This window comes from Entelurus aequoreus, linkage group LG07 (assembly GCF_033978785.1).
Source record: "Entelurus aequoreus isolate RoL-2023_Sb linkage group LG07, RoL_Eaeq_v1.1, whole genome shotgun sequence".
NCBI classification, from domain to species: domain Eukaryota; kingdom Metazoa; phylum Chordata; class Actinopteri; order Syngnathiformes; family Syngnathidae; genus Entelurus; species Entelurus aequoreus.
This window is the reverse complement of record NC_084737.1, coordinates 58730188-58757777: the sequence shown is the minus strand read 5'-3', so window position 1 is coordinate 58757777 and position 27590 is coordinate 58730188. Positions and strand designations below refer to the sequence as shown.

At 42.3% G+C, this 27590-nt stretch overlaps 2 protein-coding genes across 3 annotated transcripts in view; one reads left to right on the top strand and one right to left on the bottom strand.

Annotated features, from left to right (window-relative positions):
• nlgn4xa (neuroligin 4 X-linked a) overlaps window positions 1-3741 on the top strand; it is a 276673-nt gene extending 272932 nt beyond the window's left edge. For both annotated transcript variants that reach the window (XM_062054090.1, XM_062054091.1), the window contains exon 6: window positions 293-3741. In XM_062054090.1, coding sequence (XP_061910074.1) covers window positions 293-1181 — 889 coding nt within the window. In that variant the 3' untranslated portion in view covers window positions 1182-3741. The remainder of the gene's footprint in view (window positions 1-292) is intronic.
• Window positions 1-27149, bottom strand: part of LOC133654087 (uncharacterized) — a 335520-nt gene extending 308371 nt beyond the window's left edge. The window contains exon 1 of the mRNA XM_062054092.1: window positions 26213-27149. Within this exon, the coding sequence (XP_061910076.1) occupies window positions 26213-27136 (924 nt within the window). The 5' untranslated portion in view covers window positions 27137-27149. The remainder of the gene's footprint in view (window positions 1-26212) is intronic.
• Window positions 27150-27590: the final 441 nt, after the last annotated feature.

Genomic DNA, 27590 nt, shown 5'->3' with positions numbered 1-27590 from the left:
TGACTGTTGTTTGTTGTTGACTGTTGGGGTCCATCACTGCACACTCATATTTTAGGCCATTTTGAACACCTAGCTACTGACAGTGCACTGCATACTTTCTCTGTGTGAATGCACTTTTGCACTGAAAATAATAAGTATAAGTAGCAAAGTGTGCAAATTGAAACACAGACCTGGTATTGCTGTTCATTTGTATTACGCACAAAGCTACATGTAAGTAACATTTAGCTGAGCTCAGGAGCTGCCGTCAAGTGCCAGTATATAATGTTTTTCTCTGCTATTTATTTTTTTACAGTGACCCCAATCTGCCAGTCCCACAGGATACAAAGTTCATTCACACAAAGCCCAACAGATTTGAGGAGGTAGCCTGGACAAAGTACAACCCCAAAGACCAGCTCTACCTTCATATTGGTCTCAAACCTCGAGTCCGAGACCACTACCGTGCAACCAAGGTTGCTTTTTGGCTGGAACTGGTGCCGCATCTCCACAACATAAATGAATTTTTCCAGTATGTATCAACTACCACTAAAATACCGCCGCAAGACACAACACCGTACCCTTACACCAAGCGATTCCCAAACAAAAACAACTGGCCCTCCACTACTCGCCATCCGGGTTTGCCGTCCTCTAACACCAAGCACACCACAGACCGGCAGAAAAGTGGCGACTTCACCGAGGAAGCCACCGTGGTGATTGAGACCAAGCGGGACTACTCCACCGAGTTAAGCGTCACCATTGCTGTGGGAGCCTCCCTCCTGTTCTTGAACATCTTGGCCTTTGCAGCATTGTACTACAAAAAAGACAAGCGACGGGCCGACTCAACCCGCCACGTTCTCACCCCGCAGCACAATTCAACACCTGCCAACGCGCCCCCTGCCGCCAACGACATGGCCCACCTGCAGAGTGAAGAGTTGATGTCGCTGCAGATGAAGCAGATGGAGCATGAGCACCACCGCGAGTGTGAGTCGATTCAGGCGCATGACGCTATACGTCTCGCCTGCCCTCCTGACTACACGCTCACACTGCGCCGCTCACCAGACGACGTACCGCTGATGACACCCAGCACCATCACCATGATCCCAAACTCACTGGCTGGTATGCAGCCTCTGCACAACTTCAACACTTTTGGAGGCAGTCAGAACAGTACCAACCTTCCCCATGGCCACTCTACAACGCGGGTATAGCTCTGCCGGGATTGGACCGGACCAGATTCCCACTTGAAGCAAGAACCAGTAAAACAAAGTCAAATGAAAGAAATGGACAACGTGAAGCACAGACTCCAAAGTTCAATGAGATGTTATTTTGCTATGCTGCCTTCTTGACAAAGTATACATGGTATAAATTGATGTCTTTTTAACATAAAATAAGAAATGTGAATGTTACTATAATAACTATGTGGAGCTAAGCTTCATTAAGTTTTTTTTAGAGTTTTACCAAAATAAGAACCCAAGTAGTGACTGTTGCGATGCATTTTAATACTAAACAAAACTATTGCATTGCAACAAGGACATAAAAAGGCAACCTCTGTAATATTCTATTCATTATTAAAAATGTATCCAACTCTTAACTACAGGGGTGTCCAAACTTTTTCCACCAAGTGGCCACATACTAATAATACAAAGGATGCGAGGCATCCACCCATCTTCTTCCGTTCATCCAAAGTCGGGTCGCGGAGGAAGTAGCCTTTCATCTCCTCCTCAACCCGGAGATGAAAATCCTCCCTTTTCCGGGCGAGAGCCATGGAATCGGACTTGGAAGTGCTGATTTTCATCGCAGTCGCTTCACACTCAGCTGCAAACCAATCCAGTGAGAGCTGAAAGTCCTGGTCAGATGAAGCCAGCAGGACCAAACCATCCGCAAAAAGCAGAGACCTAATCCTGCACCCACAAACTGGAATCCCTCAGTGCCCTGACTGCACCTAGAAATTATGTCCATAAAAGTTGTAAACAGAATCGGTGACAAAGGGCAGCCCTCACTGGAAATGGGTCCGACTTATTGCCGGCAACAAGCTCTGACACTGATCAAAGAGGGAGCAGACCGCCACAATCAGGCGGTCCGATACCCCATTCTCTCTGAGCACTCTCCACAGGACATTCCAAGAGACACGGTCAAATGCCTTCTCCAAGTCCACAAAACACATGTAGACTGGATGGGCAAACTCCATGCATCCTCAATGATCGTGCCAAGAGTATAGTTGGTCCACAGTTCCACGACCATGATGAAAACCAACCGGAACACACCCTTCAGTTACCCTTTTTAAATAGAGGAACCACCACCCCTGTCTGCCAATCCAAAGGCACCGCCATAGATGTCCATGCAATGCTGCAGAGTCGTGTCAACCATGACAGCTTTAAAGCATCCAGAGCCTTAAGGAACTCGCTTGGCCTGTCGGTACCTGTCCGCTGCCTCTGGAGACCCATGAGCCAAAAGGACCCGATAGGACTTCTTCAGCTTGACTGGTTTACCGCCACTGGAGGCACTGACCACCTTGCGACCGCAGCTCCGATCGGCTGCCTTGACAATAGAGGCACGCAACATGGTCCACTCGGACTCAATGTCAGTGCCTCCCTTGTAACATGTTCGAAGTTCCCCCAGATGTGGGAATTGAAACTCTCACTGACGGGAGACTCTGCCAGACATTCTCAGCAGTGGATATTTTCCAACTGTTAAAAATACTAAAAACAATCAATAATGTTAATTATATATAATCAAAAAAGCCTGCATGTCAGCTTTGTGTTAATAGCAAATTTTCAACCTCTCCTTTTTTTCCTCTTTTGTGTTTTTCTTACTTTAAGAATGTGACGCAGGCCAATAAAAATTGAGATGTGGGCAGCAGATGGCACTGTTTGGACACCCCTGCTTTACTGAGTGACAGAACATAAATTTACAAAAACAAATAACAGAAAAACTGTGGCAATCAAAGAAGGGCGAAAAAATCATGAAAAAATACTTTAAAGAATTCTCCTGTTGCTGTTTTATTTTGCCTGTTTGGTTCTGCGCTTTCTATTGAGGTGTAAATATTGTATACTGTATATATTTGTCATTATTTTCCCCATGATTCAGTCCTATTTTTTTGCAGTAGACCAAAACAATTCAAGCCTTTGGATGTTCAAGAGGACAAGCGTAAGCATTGTTTTAAAGTTTGTAAGATTATTCTGAGGTGAATTTTAATCCTCATTCCAGACTTGTTTGATGGCCCACCATGTGATCTGATCACATGTTTGCTGGTTTTACTTCCAAAAATGTTCTTTGTGATCTTTTTGTAATTGTCCCTTTGTTTTTCCATTCCACTCTGCTCTTTACTTACAATGTGCTCAGAAATGCATTATTACAGACTTTTTTTTAAAGGCAGTACTACTATTAGTTGTAAAGGAATATTTGTTGATATACAGTATTTCAAGTTCCACTCATATGCTAGCAATATGTAAAATAATATGTTGGCTTGTAATATATTTTGGGTGACAAAGCAAGTGAATGAATGTACATATTATTATTTATTCCTGTAAAACAAAAGCAAAATAAATTGCTAATTCTGATTATGATACAAATGGGATAAAATATTTGCTCAATTAATTTCTATTTAAAAAAAACTTGAAAAGATTTTTGACAACCTTTGGAAATGGTTAGTTTAACATATTTGATTGCTGTTTTGCCTTAAGTGATACAATAGATATTTCTGGCTGAACAACTGTATAAAGTTTTTCTGCAATGTTTTTTTAATAAAATATCAAAGTATTTTCTATAAAGAGAGAGACTACTTGAACGCCTCAACTGAGTCTGATTTTGAATATTTAAACGTTAAAGACAATCCTGGAAGACCAAGTTTTTAAACGTGAAGGTACAAACTTACATTTTAGTACACTTGGTACATATTTTTGTTGTTGGTCACAGTATTATTAATTTCTGTCTGGTTGCACATTTCTGACCTTCTTGTGGTGACTTTGACATGTAATATATACAATAATACAAACAAATAATACAAAATGTATGGGTGTAATCAACATCCCGGTTTGGTACTGTACGTTACAAATGGCTAGTCCAAACCAGCTATGTTTTTATTCCTGAATTAGGACTTGCATGTTCTCGTCACCATTAATTCGGTCAATGACTCACACGGTCACACCTGCTACACAAGCAACATTTTTAAAAGAAACCAGGTAATAGATTATTAAATATGCAACTGTTACACTTACTGGGTTTGTGTAAATGTATTAACCCCATGGAAACACCAGGAGATTTGTTTTTTTTGCCTCAACTCAACTCTCTTTTCCAGTTTCCATCCGAGATGAATAGGTGTCCCAATTTGCCGTTGCTGAATAACAGACACTGAGTGAACGAACCCTGGCATCCCATTGTCATTGCTCAAACCCTCAACTTCTACTGATTTAGAGATAGTAGATGAAGGTCTGACTGAATCAACCTGCAGCTGTGAGTCACTCATGAACCAATCATTGAGAACTGAACAACAGCCTCAGCCTAGTGACTGGTGATCTACACCTGTGAATGTGCGTTTGTGAAGAAGGTTGCTGATAACGATCTGTTAGCGATCGCATTTCTTTTTTTTTTTAAATATGCAAATGAAGCAGTGATTTTCAATGTATGTTGTTTGTGTAGCAGTAATTTATTTGATGTTTAATATGCTAGCTAATATGCTAACTCTCATTTAATTTGAAGGTAGTAATACCAACATTATTTTGTCAAAGGGTCAGTGTGTCACGCTTGGGTCTCATTTTAGTATGTAAGTAAGTACATTTTATTTATAAGGCGCTTTCCACGGATAAAATCACAAAGCGTTGTACAAAAACATTGTCAGGACATGGACTATGATGCACTTTCCTGCGTGGGTTGGTTTTCCGAGATGCAAACGAACTGAAGCGGACATGGCGTGGAGGTAAGGACATGATTTTATTTTACACTAACAAAGCTCAAAAAGGTATAAACAAAATGCGCTCACAGCGGAGGTAAAACAACTTGGCTATGAAAACAAAAAACTTGCAAGTGGGCACAAAAACTATAAACATTAAACAAAAGCTTACTTGGCATGAGAAGATCAGCATGGACTATGGAAGCATGGGTAACATGGGTAACAGAGTTATCATCAAGTGTGGAGAAGGTGATGTCGCCAGGAAGACAGCCTGGCAACTGGGAGCTTAAATAATAGTGACATGATTAGTGACAGCAGGTGCGTGACTCAAAATGTGAAAACGTGAGACAGGTGCGTGACATGAGGATGTGAACCAGGTGAAACTAATGGTTACTATGGTGACAAAGCAAGGGAGTGAAGAGACCAAAAACCAAGCAAAACATGGCCAAACAAAAACATGATTAACACGGACATGACAAACATAGGTGAAGTAAAACAACAATTTAATTAAAACAACTGGGACAACATCATAAAAAAGGATACAAAGTGGATTAAAATTGATAGTTTAAAAGGTGCATTAACTAAAAGCTTTACTAAAAAGAGAAGTTTTCAAATGTTTCTTAAAAGTTTCAACACAGTCAAGATCACGGAGGGACTGGTGCAAATTGTTCCAGAGTCTGGGAGCTATAGCCTGCAATGCCAGGTCTCCACGGGTTTTAAAACAAGTTTTTGGGATCTTTAGAAGACCCTGGTTGTGCCCTGATGAGTAGGGGCATAGCAAGTCAATGACCTACTGAAGGGCCCCACCATGCAATGCACGGAATGTCAGGACTAAAATCTTAAACTCAATGCGTAATTTAACTGGTAGCCAATGAAGACTGGATAGAATGGGGGTAATATGGGCTGTTCTGGGTGCACGGCTCAAAAGTCTGGCAGCCGCATTTTGTACAGTCTGAAGGTTCTTTAGCGTTGACTTTACTGATTTTACTGCGCGGATCGTCCTCCCAAGATGCAGCAGGAACTCCGGAGGCAATGTGCAGGTAAGGAAACGATTTATTCCTCATAAATCATTCAACATACCAAAAGACAAGATACAAAACAAAGGAGACGTGTGCCGATTGCACGGGGAGCTAAGGTAAAACTTAGCACAGGAACCGTGAGCAAAGAAGTAAGAAATCATCAAACGTAACTGTTGCGTAAAGCAAACAAGACAGCCAGACCGAGTGTGGCGAAAGGCAGGAATAAGTAGCTCTCTGATTAGTGCGCGGGAGCGTGTCCCGAACACTAATCAGAGGTGTGTGTGTGGCCCCAGCCTACAGGGTGTTGTGATGCGTCCAGTGCAGTAGTTAGAGGGAAGGTTCCATGTCTACTTCCCTCCTGCTTGCTAACCTCTCGCTTACAGACACTGCCACTGGCTAGCCCTTGTGGTGAACGGAGAAGCAGCATTGTGCGTCAGTCTTCTCCTGCCAGTACACAGCCTCTCCTTCACCAGGACTCCTGTCAGGCCTCCACGTGGCCACACACGGTAACTAGGGCCCCGCGGCCCAAGGCAAACATGGCAGGGGATCTCGCGGCCCAAGGCAAACATGGCAGGGGGATCTCGGAGCTGCAGTGGTCCCCAGAGGCGTGATGCCTTTGTGGACAAGCCTTGGCATCACCCAACCACTGCCCCGCTGCCTTGTGGGTTAGTCTGGAAAGACAAAAGGCTAGGGGAGCACACCCTGAGAGAAAAGCAAGTGCTGGTAGGCGCACCATAGACAGACCGGAGCTCTGACAGCCTCCTGCAGCTGTGAGGAGATGCCGGTCGTCCTGGGTTTCCCTTGCCACCGGATGCAGCTCCCCACAGCAAAGAAGTGACGTTGGAGTCTGCGCGTCTCCCTCGTCGAAAAAGACCTCAACGGCGGAGTGGGCGGATGATGGTTGCATAGTAGCTCCACAACGGTCACTAAGGCGGAGGAAGGCTGCAGCAAAGATGGGCCCCCAATTGTCTTGGTCTCCATGCCATTGGACCCTGGCCTTCTCTTTGCCAAGGACAGTGTGGTGGCTGTCTTTGCACCAGTCTCCCCACGTTAAAAGATTTCACGCACAGGCGTTCTCCTGAAGGCAATCCCCCCATTAGGAGGACAATCATACTCGTTTCGAGTGATCGCCGACGACGAATTAGAGGCAGGTGAAAATAATCAGCACCCATGACAACCAAGAAACACAAACCCAGAGGGGCTGAAACAGAACTAAGGGAGTCTTAAACTAAAACAAAACATGATCCGGGCAACGGATAATCACTCAAAGGTCAATTCTACTGGCAGTTTTTACAAGCATTCATTTAAAAAGGTCACAAGTAAATGTTACAGCGTTGGTCTCACTCCCGCAAAAGTTTTTCTAATGCGTACGTAAGCAAGTGCCTCCACAAGCAAGTCGCTGCTCGAAGTGAGCCCCAATTAATAATTATTCACTATAGTAAAAGAGAAGATAAGTCCAATGGATCAGGAAGTCCACGAGAATGGGGAAGAGCTCAAGGAAAAATAAGCAACGAGAGTTCACGAAGGACAACGAGATGACGACAAGGGAGTGCTATCAATGAGAGTATTTTTGTCAAAAAGATGTGTAGCTAATTAGGATTATTATTCTAATTTAAAAATATTATTATCTGAGGCTAGTTTCTCTTTTCTAACAATTTGACCACAGATAAATGTAAAATATTAGATAAGAGAATAAAGCAATATGAACTGCTACAGCCTCGCTCTCGATTGAAGTCGCTGTGAATGTGAGTGAGTTGTGTAACTTGTGCGGCTCTGGAAGTTGACACTAGCTATGTGCACATGGACATATTTAATTGGATTAAAAGCTTAAAAATGATTCATGTAAACACTACAATTAATGTAAATGTAACTCTGATCAAGACGGGTGGTTTTTGCCGGTAGTCATTCAGACTGGAGCGAATGTAAACACTTCTTCTGAAGTTCGGGTCGAAATCATCCTTTCTGTGCATGTCTGCATGTCAGCTATAGAATGGTCGTGGAGGGGGGGGGCTCAATTTAAGAGTTTCAGAATTAAGAGATGTCTTGCTGCTATCTCCCCCCATTCAACATGTACAGACGTACTGCTGGGTTTGTTGATCTAAAACTGAGACTAGCAAAAACAAAAGTATGGTCTGGAGTGTCATGTGTGGTTGTAACAGTAAAAGGAGGGACCCAGTTGTCGTCTCAACGAGCTGTTTTATTCACCATCTTACAGCTACTCCAAGTGCAAAGAATGACGTAACACGAAGACAAGATATCACAACATGGAGGGTTTAAGGTGTGATGCTTCAAAATGCATGTCAAAATAATATAATATTTTCAGGGTCTATGTACACCAGGCCTGGGCAATTATTTTGACTCGGGCGCCAAATTTAGAGAAAAAAATGTGTCTGAGGGCCGGTATATCTATTTTTAGGAACAGTAATCAGTGTTTCCCATAAACTGCCAAGATACCTGTGGTGGTGGGGGTGTGGCTATGGGCGTGGTCACCATGACATCATCGAGTAATTTGCATAATTTACTACAATGATATGATTCTCTCTAAAAAGGCTCAAAAAATGTATACTTACTAATTAATAATAACAGTTTTGTTTTAAACGTCCATCCATCCATCCATCCATTTTACAATATAATTACAACACTTTATGTACATATTTATATACAGATTTGAACAATAAGTTATTCACTGAAATATATTTATTAATTATGGTTCTTACAAAAATATATATCTTATAAAAGCTAAAATGTCTCTTAAAGCTCTGCCCCTTTAATTAGTGCATACTAAATAATTTAACTTTAGCCTACTACTACAACCATATTATTTACCAGCAACATAAAGTGAAACAGAGGCAGAGGTGTCCTGCCACAGTCAGTAACAAATAAACAGAAAACAGTAGTGGTCAAATACAAATAAGGCAACAAGAGAAATGTCCTACACTTCTCTTTTGTAAAGTAAATCTGAACAGCCTATATGGGCATCTACATCAACTATATGATTTGCCTGAGAAGCTGGACAGGACAAAAAAAAAAAACATTTTTATTTTTTTATTATTTTTTATTTGTGGCGGACGTAATTCTTTCGTGGCGGGCCGCCACAAATAAATGAATGTGTGGGAAACACTGCTAATACAAAACCTCACAATAATGTCTGATTAATGCTAAACACGTTACGACAGACGATGAACGATAAAACACTGAATATTGACAACATATGAACGTCACACCCCCTCTCGATCAACATATTTTACAATCAAGCGAAACACAACAAAAATGCAACAAACACAGCAAAATATGAACACAAAGGGTAACAAAAAAACTACTATCTGATACATCTGATATATAACTAAGCTTTAGAACTTTGTTGTAAAATTCTCCTTCCATGTCCCTGACACCCGCATTTCAGGCTGGCCGCTCTGGAAACGCTCCCCACCCACACTGCTTGGTGCCTTGTCTGAACTGCTGTGATTTAGATTACCATAGTAACTAGTATATCATGCAAAAGTGCAGATTCCAACCATTGAAATACTTTGTATAGTTCAAGATTTACGGTAATTTGAAAACATCACTGCACATCATAATGGCATCTACAGTTTCCATCTTAAAGATCTTGAAAATCTTAACAGGCATGTGGCCGTCTGGGCCCTAATTTACCCAGGTCTGATATAAATGGTAAATGGATCGTACTTGTATAGCGCTTTTCTACCTTTTTAAGGAACTCAAAGCGCTTTGACACTATTTTCCACATTCACCCATTCACACACACATTCACACACTGATGGCGGGAGCTGCCATGCACGGCGCTAACCAGGCCCATCAGGAGCAAGGGTGAAGTGTCTTGCTCAAGGACACAACGAACGTGACTAGGATGGTAGAAGGTGGAGATTGAACCAGTAACCCTCAGATTGCTGGCACGGCCACTCTCCCAACTTCGCCACGCCGTCCCGTACACAGTCACATTCTAATCTTGTCCCTTTCGGGGTCACGGGGGGCGCTGGAGCCTATCTCAGCTACAATCGGGCAAAAGGCAGGGTACACCCTGGACAAGTCCAGTATTCGCAGGGTCAACACAGATAGACAGACAACATTCACACTCACATTCACACACTAGGGCCAATTTAGTGTTGCCAATCAATTTATCCCCAGGTGCATGTTTTTGGAGGTGGGAGGAAGCCGGAGTACCCGGAGGGAACCCACGCAGTCACGGGAAGAACATGCAAACTCCACACAGAGAGGTCCCGAGCGCAGGATTGAACCCAGGACCTTCGTATTGTGAGGCAGACGCACTAACCCCTCTTCCACCGTGCTGCCCCTAATCCAGATTATGATCGGTTTAAATAAATGTTGCGTTCTGGCATCATGAAGTGTTTGTTATTTCAAGATGCGGAGGACAGCATGCAGCTTGCAGGTAAAATCAGTGCTATAGAAGACAAAATACAAAAAGTGCAGTGTCGCTTGGAAACGCTTGGCAAAACTTTAGCATAGCATAAATGTGAAAAGTAGGTAGTAGTGTAAAGTTCAGCATCAACATAACAGTCACATGGAGCGAACAATGAACCCGCGCTGCGTGAACAGTGAGGGTGTATAAGGGTGCATGACTAGTGTTGGCAGCAGGTGGGGACACTAACCAATAAACTCGAGTCTGGTGTGTAGCTCAGTGCTCCTAGCAATGGGAACATACACAAAAAGGAGGAAAGAAGGGCATACATGTCAAACATAGGCAAGAAGTACAACGAAAACAAGACAAAACATGACCTGTGGTATGGGTAATGACGCAATGAACTGATTCACCATAACTGATGGAAGACTCACTAAATAACCCTGGCTTTTTAAAAAAAAAAGGTATTTAATTCGACTGTTGGCGATACGCATAGTATCTCTCGTACACTAAGGGGCGATTGTGGTCATTTCAGCTTGTTTATCCATGTGGGAATGTAAATACAGTGGAAAAGGCAAATGCTACATGGAAGAGCTAGTAGCTTTCAAGTTATGTCTCTGATAACTACAACATTCCACTGCTGTTTGCTATTAATGTTTTAGTGTGTTGAAATGACACTTGTGGTTATCATGATTAGCGGGTTTGTCTCTGTGCGATATAGAAATGACTATATCGTGATATTCGAGTATATGTTGTCACACAGTTTATTTTAGTTGCGAGCATTACACTGCATGCGTTTCCCACTCTTTCTTGTCTTTCCTTCTCACAGAGACATAAAAAACAAGCGCACCTTCTTACGTACGTCACATAAAAAGACATAAAAAACAAGCACACCTTCTTACGTACGTCACGCGTGCAACATCACACGCCCTCCCCGAGCAGAGAGGTAGCTACATGGGTAACATTAGCTGTGATGCTAACGGTGTGTTGCGAGTGGTAATACGAGAGAGAGAAGGTGCGAATCTGGTAACAAATGGAGGAAGAATTAATTCCCAAGAAAAACAGCATGGGGTCCATCGTCTGGCGGTGGTTGAGTTGAGTTGAGTTGAGTTGAGTTTGAGTTTATTTCGAACATGCAAGCTTACAACATGATACATCACAATTTCCAGTTTCTCTTTTCAACATGTTCGAAAAGGAGTAGGAAGAAGCAGAGCTTATTTAATCCTACCTCTTTTCTTTACATAACAGTTGCAAAACTTTTTGTTCACTTCCTGTTCACAATTTTTTCACAATAAACTCCATAAGTAATCACAATAAAAATAAATAAATAAATAATAGTAAGAATTTAATAATAATAATTGGTGAAGTAAGTCATATTTCATATGATGAGATAAGTAAGATTACTTTAAGAATGAATGAATGGATGGATGAAATAAATTGAGAATGTTTGTCATGGTTCTTCTTCTTTGTACTTTGTAAACACTTTAAGTTTGAAGAGTTTCTTGAAGTGTATCATATTAGTACATTGTTTGATTGCTTTGCTTAATTCATTCCATGATTTAATTCCACATACTGATGTACTGAAGGTCTTAAGAGTTGTACGTGCAAACAAATGTTTTAAATTACGTTTTTCTCTAAGATTATATTTCTCTTCTTTTTTTGAGAAGAATTGTTGTATATTCTTGGGTAGCAGCTTATAGTTTGCTTTGTGCATAATGTTAGCTGTTTGCAAATTCACTATGTCGTGGAATTTCAGTATTTTTGATTCAATAAATAAAGGGTTTGTATGTTCTCTATATCCAACATTATGTATTATTCTAACTGATCTTTTTTGTAACACCGTTAATGAATGAAGTGTACTTTTGTAATTATTTCCCCATATTTCTACACAGTAGCTCAGATATGGTAACACTAGTGAGCAGTAGAGAATATGAAGGGATTTTTGGTCTAGAACATGTTTTGCTTTATTCATTATTGACGTATTTCTTGCAACTTTATGTTGTATATTTTTTACGTGAGATTTCCAGTTCAATTTATCATCAATCATTATACCTAGAAATTTGGTTTCGTTTACTCTTTCAATTTCTATTCCGTCTATTTGTATTTGTGTTTGACTTTCTTTTCTACTGTTACCAAATAGCATTATTTTAGTTTTACTGAGATTCAACGATAGTCTGTTTTTGTCAAACCATCTTTTTAATTTGTTAATTTCTTCTGTTATTATTTGTATTATCTCCTGTGTGTTCTCTCCTGAACAAAACGCTGTTGTATCATCCGCAAATAATACTAACTTTAAATCTTTTGTAACTTTACAAATGTCATTTATATAGAGATTGAATAATGTAGGTCCTAGTATTGATCCCTGAGGTACACCACAGGATATATTTAGCGTTGTAGACGTGTGTTCGCCTAGCTTCACATATTGTTTCCTGTTCGTTAGATAACTTCTTATCCAGTTTAAGACTAACCCTCTGATGCCATATCGTTCTAGTTTTTTGATTAAAATATTGTGATTAATTGTGTCAAATGCTTTAGTTAGATCCATAAAAACCGCTGCCGCACATTTTTTACTATCTATTGCATTGGTAATGTTTTCTGTAATTTCAATTAAAGCCATTGAAGTTGAAACATTATCTCTGTATCCATATTGGTTCTCTTCGAGTATTCTATTTTTATTTATGAAACTTTCTAATCTGTTATTGAACAGTTTTTCAATGATTTTAGAAAATTGTGGAAGTAGAGAAACAGGTCTATAATTTGTAAATTGATGTTTGTCTCCAGTCTTATAAATTGGTGCAACTTTAGCTATCTTCATTTTGTTTGGAAATGTACCTGTTTGAAATGATAGGTTACTAATATACATTAATGGTCCTGAGATCTCTTCAATAACCTTTTTTATCGTTTCCATATCAATTCCGTTACAATCAGTTGAAGTCTTAGATTTACATTTTTTCACGATTGTAACTATTTCCTCCTGTGTCACATTACTGAGGAACATGGAGGTGGGATTTCGCTCTATGGTATCATTATAGTCCTCAATTGGAACTGGGTCTGGAATCCTTTCTTCCAATTTTGACCCAATATTTACAAAATAATTATTGAAGCTTTCAACTACTTCCTTTATGTTGTCATTTTTTTAATTTTCATCCAAGAAGTATTGAGGGTAGTCCCTCTTAGTTCCATTTTTAATAATGCTATTGAGGATGCCCCATGTTGCTCTCATATTATTTTTGTTCCTGTCCAATAATTCACTGTAATATTCTTTTATACATGATCGTAGTATGTCTGTTAACTTGTTTTTATACTTTTTGTACTTAATTTCTGCCTCTATAGTTCTTTGTGCTATACATTTTCTATATAGTGTATTCTTCTTTTTAAAATTATTTTTTAATCCTTTTGTCATCCATGGTTGATTATTCTCTCTCTGCTTGTTACTGAGTTGTATCCATGGACAATGTTTGTCATAAAGTATTATGAACTTGTTTAAGAAATGTTCATATGCTTCATCAACCTCTTTTTCATTGTACACATTGTCCCAATCTTGCTTTTGTAGCTCAATTTTGAAGGCAGTCATCCTCTTCTCTGTGCATAGTCTTGGAAATGTCCTTTTGTCTTCCATGTTCTTCTTGTAGTTTCCATCATATATTGTAAAAACTGGCAGATGATCACTAACGTCGGTTATAAGTAGACCACTTGTAGTGTTATTATCAAAATCATTGGTAAAAATATTATCAATAAGCGTGGCACAGTGTCCTGTGATTCTGCTTGGCTTTGTGATTTTAGGATATAGACTGATGCTGTACATTGTATCAATGAAGACATCAATAGACTTTTGCTTGTTGGGGTTCAATAAGTCAATATTAAAGTCACCACATAAGAACATTATTCGTTGACCATTGTCCATGTAAGTTGCCTTGATCCATTCTTCAAATGTTTCTAAACTTGACTTAGGTGATCTATATATACAACTGATGAATATGTTTTTGCTTTTTTCCTGACATATTTCAATGGTTATACATTCCAAGATATTATCTAAAGAAAATTACATGTTTTTTACCACTTTGTAGTTCAGGTTCTTCATCACGTACACAGCTACTCCTCTTCCATTTTTGTTGGTTCTGTTGATGTAGTTTAGTTCATATCCCTCCAGATCAAAATCTATTCCTTTTTTTATCATCAATCCATGTTTCTGTGATAGCAATCACTTTGAAGGGTTCGTTGATGTGTTCCAAAAAGTTCTTAATGTTGTTGTAATTTGCATACAAGCTTCTACTATTAAAATGAATAATTGACAATTTGTTATCACATTCAATGTTGCTATTATATTGTTCATCTGTATAATAAAAACAATTATTACTGATGTGGGAGAAAAAATTCGTATCTGGATCTATATCATTTTCCAAATCCTGGTTTTTGTGATCTTTGATGCAGAAATTTTTTAGTTCCATATTTTCTTGTTCAACAATCTTTGATGTTGTTTCAATAATCTCTATAAGTGTAGGTGGATGCAATCCTGAATCTAGGTCCTCTTGTTTAGTCGTGCCTTGGAACATAGTAGTGTCGATGCTGAATTTAGGTGCTTGTTTTCTGTCAGAGTCCATTATCATCGTTGTTGTGGTAGCTGTGTAAACTTTAAAAATTGTCCAGGTCCTTGATGTCATGGACAACAAGTACTCTTGCTTCTGGACTTCCATTCAGCTTGATGTAGATTTTACAGTTGGCGCTCCAAGTTCCCTGGATTTTTTCCTGCCTTCTCAAGTCGTGTGCTTTCTTGGCGATTCCAGCATTACGTTTTGTGAGATGCTCATTCATGTACACATTTGTTCCCTTCAGCTTCTTTCCCTGTCTCAGCAATGCCAGTTTAGATTTTCTGTTCACGAGTTTCACAAGGACGACTGGAGTGGCGTTGTTGTTTCTTCCGTTCAGTGGGATGCATGTTTCGATGGTATTAATGTCAATTTCAATTTCTTTTGATTGCAGAAAGTTGACCACTTGCTGCTCTGCTGAGACCATATCCATTTAATCTGGTTCACCTTCATTATTCACAGCTTTCGCATAGGATCTTGGTTTAATTCGGTGCCCTGTCACGATGATATCATTCATTCGTTTATCCCATACTTGCCAACCTTGAGACCTCCGATATCAGGAGGTGGGGGGTAGGGGGTGGGGGGGGCTTGGTCGGGGTTGGGGGGGGCGTGGTTATTTACAGCTAGAATTTACCAACTCGAGTCTTGTTCACGAGTGAGGGAAGAGTGGATCGTGAGATCGACAGGCGGATCGGTGCGGCGTCTTCAGTAATGCGGACGCTGTATCGATCCGTTGTGGTGAAGAAGGAGCTGAGCCGGAAGGCAAAGCTCTCAATTTACCGGTCGATCTACGTTCCCATCCTCACCAAAGGTCATGAGCTTTGGGTTATGACCGAAAGGACAAGATCACGGGTACAAGCGGCCGAAATGAGTTTCCTCCGCCGGGTGGCGGGGCTCTCCCTTGGAGATAGGGTGAGAAGCTCTGCCATCCGGGGGGAGCTCAAAGTAAAGCCGCTGCTCCTCCACATCGAGAGGAGCCAGATGAGGTGGTTCGGGCATCTGGTCAGGATGCCACCCGAACGCCTCCCTAGGGAGGTGTTTAGGGCACGTCCGACCGGTAGGAGGCCACGGGGAAGACCCAGGACACCTTGGGAAGACTATGTCTCCCGGCTGGCCTGGGAACGCCTCGGGATCCCCCGGGAGGAGCTGGGGGGCGTGGTTATTTACAGCTAGAATTTACCAACTCGAGTATTTCATATATATTTTATATATATATATATATATATATATATATATATATATATATATATATATATATATATATATATATATATATATATATATATATGTATGAAATACTTGACTTTCAGTGAATTCTAGCTATATATATATATATATATATATATATATATATATATATATATATATATATATATATATATATATATATATATAGCTAGAATTCACTGAAAGTCAAGTATTTCATACATATATATATATATATATATATATATAAAATATATATGAAATACTCGAGTTGGTAAATTCTAGCTGTAAATAATATATATATATATATATATATATATATATATATATATATATATATATATATATATATATATATAGCTAGAATTCACTGAAAGTCAAGTATTTCATACTTCAGTGAATTCTAGCTATATATATATATATATATAGCTAGAATTCACTGAAAGTCAAGTATTTCATATATATATATATATATATATATATATATATATATATATATATATATATATATATATATATATATATATATATATATATATATATATATAAAATATATATGAAATACTCGAGTTAGTAAATTCTAGCTGTAAATAACCACGCCCCCCCAACCCCGACCAAGAAGCATTTGGGACATGCTTGAGGAGGTTGAGGTGGGCGGGGTTGGGGGGGGGGGGGGGGGGTTGAGGTGGGTGGGGGGGTGGGGGGAAGCGGGGGGTGTATATTGTAGCATCCCGGAAGAGTTAGTGCTGCAAGGGGTTTTGGGTATTTGTTCTGTTGTGTTTATGTTGTGTTACGGTGCGGATGTTCTCCCGAAATGTGTTTGTCATTCTTTTTTTGGTGTGGGTTCACAGTGTGGCGCATATTTGTAACAGTGTTAAAGTTGTGTATACAGCCTCCTTCAGTGTGACATGTATGGCTGTTTCACAATGCCTTGCATTGTGAAATGCCGTAGATATCATGTGACTGGGCCTGCATGCAAAGGCAGTGCCTTTAAGGTTTATTGGCGCTCTGTACTTCTCCCTACATCCATGTACGCAGCGGCGTTTTAAAATGTCATACATTTTACTTTTTGAAACAGATACCGATCATTTTGAAACCGATACCGATAATTTCTGATATTACATTTTAAAGCATTCCAATATTATCGGACATCTCTATTATTAACTAACATTGCAACTGAAAATAGTCTATCTATCCATCCATCCATTTTCTACCGCTTGTCCATTTCAGGGTCGCGGGGGTGCTGGAGCCTATCCCAGCTGCACTCAAGCGGAAGGCGGGGTACACCCTGGACAAGATTCCGCCTCAACCCAGGGCCAACACAGACAGACAACATTCACACTCACATTCACACACTAGGGCCAATTTAGTGTTGCCAGTCAACCTGTCCCCAGGTGCATGTCTTTGGAGGTGGGAGGAAGCCGGATTACAAACAAGCAAAAGCAACCATTTATATTGTTTTGGCAAATGAAGGGAAAGATTTGAGCATGGTTGCAGTTTGTGTTCATTAAGCTAGCAACAGTGGGCCATCACTCAACCGCAGTCCCACACCTGTCATTCAAGCACCCCTCTCTTCCTTCAGCGCCCCCCACCACTTGCCAGATAGCCGAGGCGAATCGATTGTCAAGGTGAAAAGCAAGAAAACCAAACAGGAGTGTTGTGGTTGAAGGTTACGTGCAGTTGTTGCCTCTGCCTGTTTGTGGAATGAGGCTGAATTGTACTATTAACTGCAGTAAGACTCCAACATCTTTTAATTCCTGCCCTCAACTGTGTTTTTGTGGGTCTAAAGCCCCTTTATTTAATTGAACATTTGCCTTCTGTCATTTCTGGACTTGGTCCATCCATTCCTTTCCGACATAGATGCAGCAATTCAACATGGCAAATTTCTGGAAATAGGAATGTTAACTCACTTCAGCAACACCACCCTCTACATATTATAGATATAAAACCTTTTATTTTACATTTGACACTAAAGGCCACAGTGGTATTAATAGGATGCAAAAGGGGGGTGGAACCAAACATCTTTTCGTGTCATTTTTGCACTTTCCAAGCCCTAAATGGCTGTCAAAGTGTATCAACTTGTTGGAATACCTCTTCAGACTTCTTCTGTCTAGGTGAGATGCATGATTTATGAGCTACAATAAACTTAGAGGTTGCAGGGACACGAAGAGAATCTCTTCTTTCTAATATGTGATGCATTACATTGTAATTGTATTGTATGCATGTTCGAAATAAACTGAAACAGAATACTTACTTATGTTGACTTATATCAACTTACTTATATGGGTATGCCAATGTAAAAGTTGTAGTTTATACAAAGCTCAGCTTTGAATGTTGTGTGTCGGCAGGGCCGGCTCGTGGCATAGGCCGTATAGGCAAATGCTAAGGGCGCCGTCCATCACGGGGCGCCACGCCAGTGCCACAAATGTTGGAGAGAAAAAAAAAAAGTTGGTACTATTATTTCTAAATACAAAAAATAATCCCACGTTAATTAAAATGCAAAGTAAAGATTATTTAATAGAAATATTATTTGTTACATAATTAATTTGAGCACTGCTGTGATTTGGTTAAAGATAATCATAACATAACATTCTCATATAATATGTTAATTTGCTTTCTTTAAGTAAAAAAAAAAGGTCAAAGACAAAGCTATTCGGTTTCTTGTGAATATACCTGTATACACTTCACTGCCGATGTGGGGGGGTGGGGGGCACCTAAAATCTTGCCTAGGGCGCCAGATTGGTTAGGGCCAGGCCTGTGTGTCGGCAATGATTACCAAGCTTTAGCATGCTGAGCAACGGATGCAATAATGTTTGTTCGGGTGTGAGTGAAAGTTAATTTTGTTTAGCTTTCCTAATGAGGCAAGCACCAGGCAGAAGTAGATTAACTTAACTCTTGCACCAACAAAATGAGGAGGTGGGGCTTGGCAGCACTGGCCAGCCATTCGGTCGTCCTCAGGAGTATGACCAATCACAGCACAGTAGGCTTGGTGGGAGGTGTACATTAAGAAAGGCCAAGGGGTTGAGTTAATTACAAAGAACGTTTCTGTGGGATACAGAACATATTCAGAATTTATGAAGCTCTACACCAGGGGTGTCAAAAAGTCAAGGCCCGAATTATCTATGGCCCCCGGGATGATATTTGATTCGTACTAGAACCGGCCCGCAGGCCACAGCCGCCTGCTGCTGTTTTGCACTCACCAATACTCCATCAGTGTTGGTGCTAGGAATTTTCATAATGGGGTCACAGGGACCCCATCAAGTCATAAAATTGGGGTGCCACAGTAAATTTTTGGGGTCCCACTTTTTGTAACCGTTTTGAAAACAAATTATAAATGTATGCATTATCCTGTTATATCTCACATTCTATATTGTGTTTTGGAAAAAGGTTGTCATAAACGTTACTTAATTTATTTTAAAAAATAATACAAAAGAAAACACATTTTTATGTAAATGTTTTCAGTTATAAACATTCATTCACTTTCTTCTTTCCTTCATGGATATAAACTTTACCGCTGCCGGTATTTTTTTTGTATATTTTTATTGTAATATTTCCAGAATGTGTTTGTTCTAATTTTGGCCAAAGTAAGACCAAGAAAACAATCTGAAGTTGTATTTATTTTTTAATGCCATGATTTTAATAGTCCGGCCCATGAGTGCACAGATTTTCCTCCATGTGGTCCCCGAGCTAAAATGAGTTTGACACCCCTGCTCTACACAGATTTATAAATATTTGTTTGCATGTAATCATGTGTAGGAGTCCAAACATGAAATAGGAGTGGTTCCCTTTTTATCATTATGAATATTATCCAAAAATCTATATTCTCTAGAACTTACAATGTTTTTTTTCTTGTAAATATGCCATTGTGAGCATCTTGATTTGACTAGCAAAAGGCCCTTTAAGTATGTTGAGACTTCAGATTTGCTTGTGAAGAATTGCACAAGTGACCTCTGCTATCCATTATTATTAATATATTAAAATAAACAGAACTTTGTTGACCCCAGTACGGGTGTATTTTAGGCTGAGGAGTTCAATGATGAAGATATAATGCAAACAAGAGGCAAACAAGACGTAGCCACCTGTGATGGTTTATTGATGGGGAGGGGCTCAGAATAAGACGTCATTGAATAGAGCAATATAGGATGTCATGTCAAAGTCTACAAAGGACACAATGAAAAGTCGCTGGTCACTTTTTTTTTTTTTTTTTAAGTGATTAGAAGGGTCTGATTAAACAGTGCTACAAAGGCGCTAAGATGGCGACACTGACCTGCTATGTCTTCTTTTTCTTTGGCAGACCTGGTGCCTCATGTATAAAATTGGATGCCATTTTAAAACATTGCTAAACTTTTGTGTGTAATGCTTTATCTGCAGGCTGGTGGCCATACACAAAGTAAAAGAGGCACCTTCCGACCTATGTATAGAGTGCTATGCCAATTAAAAATAAGCAAAATAATATGTCAAAGACCAATGTGACGGACTCGTGCCGTCTTATGGGTTCCCTGGACCCTCAAATGGAGACATCTTTGAGCCAGTTTGACTTTTGTTTATTTTTGCAAATAAAACCTCCAGTCCAGGTCGCTTTTCAGCTCCTCTTCCTTGCTCGCTTGTCGTCTGTCTCGGGCTCTCCTCCTCTCTCGCGTCGCGTCAGCTTCACGTTGGCTTCGTCTCCTACCGTCTCTCCCCCCGACGTTCACAGCTGTCGCCTTTTTAAACAGTGTGAGAGGATTGGATGATCGTGCCCAGGTGCGCGATCCGTGCACCTGGGCACGATTGCGGCGTCGCTCCCGGCGCGCCCCACCTCGCCGATCGCTCACCGTCCCCATCTCCTCGTCGCCATCTTGGGCCGGGCTCTGGCGTGCCCTGCCTTGCTGCTCGCTCGCCGGCTCCGCCTCTCCACAACCCACTACACTATAACTGCATGTACCATAAAACTAAAAGATATATTTGTTATTTAGGTTCTAACAAATAAACACCACCGGGTGTGTCTGAAAAACTGGAGCTCTATGCATGGTTGAAAGAGTGCATAAAACTATGTAAACTTTTTGCACATAATTTTTTTTCCAAACACTGTTTACTGTTTAACGTTTGCGGTGAAAGTTGCGCTTGCCTGCAGACACAATTTTTTGTGTGCAGCTACCATTATGAATGAGGACACAGGGTTTACGCTTGCGGGGCCGCATGTTAGTGGTAGTTGTCGTGATGCAAATGAAATGCACAAATGGAGCTTGCGGGTAAAAGGAATATTAATTACACCAGTAGTCAAACTCTACACAAACACTCTTTGCAGGGGTGTGCACATAAAACAGAACACTAGTGCGGTTAAGAGCACACAAAAAGACGATACGGAAACTCAAAACAAGGCTATACTTACGGTGAGGTGTGCCACAGCAGTCAATTCTCGAACGCTGACTAAAACGCCAGGCTGGCTTAAATAGCCTGTTGATTACTAACTCACCTCAGGTGGACTTAACAGCGCTCTGAGGCACGAGTCGCTTCAGGAAGGACGAACTAAAACAGGAAGAGAAACCAAAATAAGAGCGCTAGACCGGAACTAGATCATCAAACACAGGAAAATGCCAACAAACTCAAAATAAGGCACGGCCTGGTGTGATAAGCCGTGACAGAATGGACCCCCAACAAAAGGGATACCAGACGTTCTAGAAAACACAAAAACGAAAAAGTCCGAAGTCACGGGAGGGCGGAGGTAGGATTCGTCGGTGGGTCACCTTGCCATGTCCTCGCAACCAGCAGGGAAGAGTCAGATGGCAGCGACGAGTAGTCAGCCGCTGCGGCTGGCGAGGAGGGTGCCCACGAAATGGCCATGTCCGTCCAAGGAGCTGGACGCAAGTAGCAACGGTGCACCAGTAGCTTTAACAGTCCATTTCAGGGTCCTGGGCATTGCTGCCAATAGCGCGGAGGACATCTATGATAGGCCACAATGGTGGTCGCTGAGGAGGCTGACCTGAGCAAGGACGGTGTCTTAGCCGCATAGAAGGTCCACATCCGGGTCCTGGGCGTTGCTGCTAATGACGCAGAAATTGTCTATGGAACGGCCACACTCTTGGCCGATGAGGAGGAGGAGGGCGCCTCCACAGCAAACGAGGGGGACGATTGCCAGATGAGCGCTTCCACAAAAGGCGAGCAGAAGGTTGGGCAGGTTGCTGGGTAGGAGATCTGGCAGGCTCAGAGCTAAGTACGAGGATGGCAGCTACATGGGAAGACCCGCTGGAGGCGAGGACGGCTGTGTCGTGGGAAGACCCGCTGGAGACCAGGATGGCGGCGTTGTGGGAAGACCAGCTGGAGACAGAGGTGGCAGCGCCGTGGGAAAGCCCGCTGAAGACGAGGATGGCGGCGCCGTGGGAATATCCGCTGGAAACAAAGATGGCGGCGCCATGGGAAGACCCCCTGGAGACGAAGGTGGCAGCGCTGTGGGAAAGCCCGCTGAAGATGAGGATGGCAGGGTCGTGGGAAGGCCCGCTGAAGATGCGGACGGCGGCGTCTGCAGGCCCGCTTGAGACGCGGTGGGCAGCATCTGCAGGCCCGCAGGAGATGCAGATGGCGGAGATTGCAAGCTCGCTGGAGACGCAGATGGCGAAGGTTGCAGAGCTGGAGCAGCAGGTGGCTGGGCTTGTGGCGTTTGCAGAGCTGCAGCAGCAGGCGGCTGGGTTGGAGGTCCAGCTGGATGTAAGACAGGTGAATGCGGCCATGCAAGAGGTGGCAGCCTTGCTGGACGTAGGACAGGCAGCGGAGCCCATGTAGGAGGTAGCAGTGTGGCTGTGAGCAGGGCCGGTGGCGAAGGCCGTGCAGGAAGTGGCTGCTTGGCTGGACGCAGCTGTGGCTCCCCAGTTGCACATCTACCAGCACTAGCCCCCCCCCCTCCCCCCAGATGCTATGAACCACTGTGGGAGAACCAGTCACGGGTCGGAGGATTTTTGATTGATTGATTGAGACTTTTATTAGTAGGTTGCACAGTGAAGTACATATTCCGTACAATTGACCACTAAATGGTAACACCCGAATAAGTTTTTCAACTTGTTTAAGTCGGGGTCCACTTAAATTGATTCATGATACAGATATATACTATCATATATACTATCATCATAATACAGTCATCACACATAATCACATTGAATTATTTACATTATTTACAATCAGGAGTGTGGAGGGGGGGTGGGGGGGGTGGGGATATGGACATCAAGTAGTGGACATAGAGAGAGAGAGAGAGAGAGAGAGAGAGAGAGAGAGAGAGAGAGAGAGAGAGAGAGATCAGAAGGCATAAGAAAAATAATCTGCATTTGATTGTTTACATTTGATTATTAGCAATCCGGGGAGGGTGTTAGTTTAGGGTTGTAGCTGCCTGGAGGTGAACTTTTATAGCGGTTTTGAAGGAGGATAGAGATGCCCTTTCTTTTATACCTGTTGGGAGCGCATTCCACATTGATGTGGCATAGAAAGAGAATGAGTTAAGACCTTTGTTAGTTCGGAATCTGGGTTTAACGTGGTTAGTGGAGCACCCCCTGGTGTTGTGGTTATGGCGGTCATTTACGTTAAGGAAGTAGTTTGACATGTACTTCGGTATCAGGGAGGTGTAGCGGATTTTATAGACTAGGCTCAGTGCAAGTTGTTTAACTCTGTCCTCCACCTTGAGCCAGCCCACTTTAGAGAAGTGGGTAGGAGTGAGGTGAGATCTGGGGTGGAGGTCTAGAAGTAACCTGACTAGCTTGTTCTGAGATGTTTGGAGTTTAGATTTGAGGGTTTTGGAGGTGCTAGGGTACCAGGAGGTGCATGCGTAATCGAAAAAGGGTTGAACGAGAGTTCCCGCCAGAATCCTCAAGGTGCTTTTGTTGACCAGAGAGGAAATTCTGTAGAGAAATCTCGTTCGTTGGTTAACCTTTTTGATTACCTTGGTTGCCATTTTATCACAGGAAAGGTTAGCCTCTAGAATGGAACCTAGGTAGGTGACCTCATCTTTCCTGGTGATGACACTGTCACCTACTTTTATGGTGAAGTGATTGACTCTCTTAAGTTTGATGTGGGACCCAAACAGGATGGATTCTGTTTTACCCAAGTGGATGGATAGCTTGTTGTCAGCGAGCCAGGTGCAAGTTCTACAGAGCTCAGCACTGAGGATTTTCTCCACCTGTGACTTGTCCTTGCCGGATACCAGCAGGGCAGAGTCATCCGCAAACAAAAACAATTCACAGTCACATGCCGATGACATGTCGTTTATGTATATTAGGAACAGTAAAGGTCCCAATATACTGCCTTGGGGGACTCCACAGCTCACCGAGAGGGGGGGGGACACGGTGCCGTTCACCTCTACCACCTGCTCCCTCCCCTCCAAGTAAGACTGCATCCAGCTCCAAGAGGTTTTGTTAAATCCGATTGCTCTGAGCTTATCCAACAGTATAGCGTGGTTAACGGTGTCAAAGGCCTTCTGAAGGTCCAGCATGACCATGCCGCAGTATTTGCCCGCGTCCACCTCATGTTTGATGTGGTCGGTCAGATAGAGAAGGCATGTGTCAGTGGAGTGGTTAGTTCTGAAGCCGGATTGGAATTTGTACATGAGTTTATTAGTGGCAAGGTAACTATCGACCTGTTCATAAACTATTTTCTCCATTACTTTCGAAATGGAGCTGAGAATAGAAACAGGTCGGTAGTTGCCAGGTTCCAATTTCCTTCCTTTTTTAAAGAGGGGAGTTACTCTTGCTATCTTAAAATCTTTTGGTACTTGGCCTTGTGTAATTGATAGGTTTATTATGTGCGTGATGATCGGGGCAATGATGGAGGCAGAGTCCCTGAGGAATCTGGAGGGAATATTATCAAGGCCGGTGGCCTTGTTAGGGTGGAGCGCGCTCAATTTTTTAAACACCTCATCAGCTGTGACCATTTCTAATTTGAAATCATTGTTGGATACTCCTAGCTTTCTGTAGAAGGCTTTAATGTGTTCTACACCAAAGCGACCAGAGTGGTGGGACAGCTTGTTGACAAGAGTTGCAGCTATGCTGGTGAAAAAGGCGTTAAGTCTGCTAGCTACCTCCATTTTGTCTGTAATGAGGGAGTCACCCTCCTTGATGCTGATGTTGGTGAGTCTGGTTTTAAGTTTCTGGCTGCAACCAGGAAGCTGGTTGTTGAGAATTTTCCAGAGCTCACGTGGCTTATTCGTGTTTTCCTCTATTTTGTCGTTAATGTAATTTTTTTTTAAGGATTTAGTCAGGTTGGTTGACTTATTTCTTAATTTATTGCATTGCTTTTTGAGAGTTGAAAGGAGTAATTTGAGGTTGATATTATTGGGTTGTTTATCTACTTCTGTTTTACATTTTTGGTATTCAGAGTATTTCCTGTCTCTGTCTTTTATGGCAGCTAATAGGTCCGGATTCATCCATGGTTCCGAGCGGGCTTTGATCCTGACTGTTTTCACGGGAGCCATGTCATTTAGTATCTTTAGGAACGCCGTTTTGAAGCGATCCCAAGCGACATCGACCAGGTTGCTCGCGAGCACAGGGGACCAGTCCCACTCATCTAATTTTAAATTGAAATTGTCATTGGAGTATTTTTTGAGGGATCTGGATTGGGCTGTTATGTGGCCATTGGCTTTAGGTTTAGCTATTTTACGGGTGCAGAAGGTTAGATAGTGGTCGCTAAGACCACAGATCATGACCCCACTATTTTTTATTTTAGGCAGGTCTGAAGTGAGAATGAGATCTATGGTTGATTGGGTGGAATCACACACCCTTGTGGGTAGCGCTATTAGCTGGGAAAGACCGTGCAGATTACAAAACTTGCTGAAGGATCTGAAGACAGGCGCATCTTTGCGTTGAATATCTGTGTTCAGATCCCCAGTTATAATTTTCTCCATGTTGTCTGTCCCCGCCAAGCATTCTTCCAAAGCCCCATAGAAATCACTCTGATTAGGGGGTCTATAAACAGTCCCTATTAGTACCGGCTTAGCATTTTTAAATTTGATTTCCGCCCACACAGATTCCAGGTTATTGTGGTTAAGATCAGTGCGAGTTATGTATTTAATATCCTGGTGAATATACATACAAACGCCCCCACCATGTTTATTCCTATCCTTTCTGATAACCGAAAAGTTTTGTATTTCTATCTCTGAGTCAGAAATACTTTGATCAAATTTGGTTTCAGAGAAACACAAGATTTTTACCTTCGTGTTGAGGAACATTTCTCTGATTTGGTCGAGTTTGGCTCCAGAGAGGCTGTTCACATTAAGGTGGATGATGTGTAGTCCACTGGAACCAAAAAGAGCATCAGAGTCCACTGTGTTGTGGTACTGACCAGAAAAATTGTTGGTTATTATTGCTGTTGCAGTTGAAGAGCAAGGAGAGAGAGGAGAGAGAGGCATATTGATCGTCCTCCAGGTGAAGGGGGAGGGAGAGAAAGGGGGAGGGGAGGGAGAGGGAGGAGGAGGCCAGGTAGGGTTGCTGGGGGATGGGTTGGGTTTCCTTTTGGCGGGCTTTTTTGAAGACAAAGAGAAAGAGAATAACGAAAATGTTTGTGTAAAGGCGCCTCTAAATCCTGTGTATGGCGCGTCCTCGGCCGTCCGGGACCGGGGAGAGGTCGCATGGACCCCCGCCATCTCGTGCAGTTCCCCGCAATCACCGATGTCTGGGTCGCCGTCCACCGCAGCCGCCGCGTCGTTCACCGCCGCTGAGTCGCTGCCTTCTCTGATGACCGGGTCGTCCTCCACCGCCGCCGCCGAGCCTCCGACCGTGTCGATGAACGGGGCGAAGTCCTCCGCCGAGCCGCCGACCGCAGGAGCACAGGTGAGCTTGAGCTGAGACGAGCCGGTAGCCGAGTTAGCTTCGATGGCGACGCTAGCAGTAGCATTGCTAGTCTTCGCCAGTCGGGACAACATTAACCGTGTTGTTGCAGGTCCAGGGTTGAGTTCAGTGTCTCCTGATAGTAGAAGTAATAGTAGTATTATTGACTTTCTGTCTATCCTTCCAGTCAGGGGCATGTTTCTTCTGCCTCGATGTGCAGACAAGCACGATGCTAACACGTTAGCTCCGAAGCCAAGGTGCTTCGCCGATATATTGTCGTGGAGATAAAAGTCACTGTGTATGTCCATTTCGCGTTCTCGACTCTCATTTTCAAGAGGGTAGAGTATCCGAGGAGGTTTAAAATATAAATCCGTAATCCACAGTAGAAAAAGGAGGAAGTGTGGTATAATCCGAGCAGTTGTTTGGATTCCCGATCGGGAGCGAAAGAGGGTGCGACCGCTCATCTCGGCGTCTCAGTAGTAGTAGTAGTAGTAGGGGACTTGGCTTCAGTTTTGGGAAACTGGAAAGTCACTTTGGGCGGAGCTTGAGTCATTGACAGTTGGGGTGGCTAACTGTCTTCAGCCTTTAAAAAAAAGGCCGAAGACTTTTGCTGTTCCTCCACCAGCATGTCTGCGTGATCCAGGAAGGAAAAGTCTGTGATAAACCAGTCACTTGGTGGGTGCGTGGCTGTGCGGCCCAGTCGCTCGCGCTTTCTTGCACATGCCTTGTGCACTGGTGGCTGGCGTCATCCTGTTCTTCAGC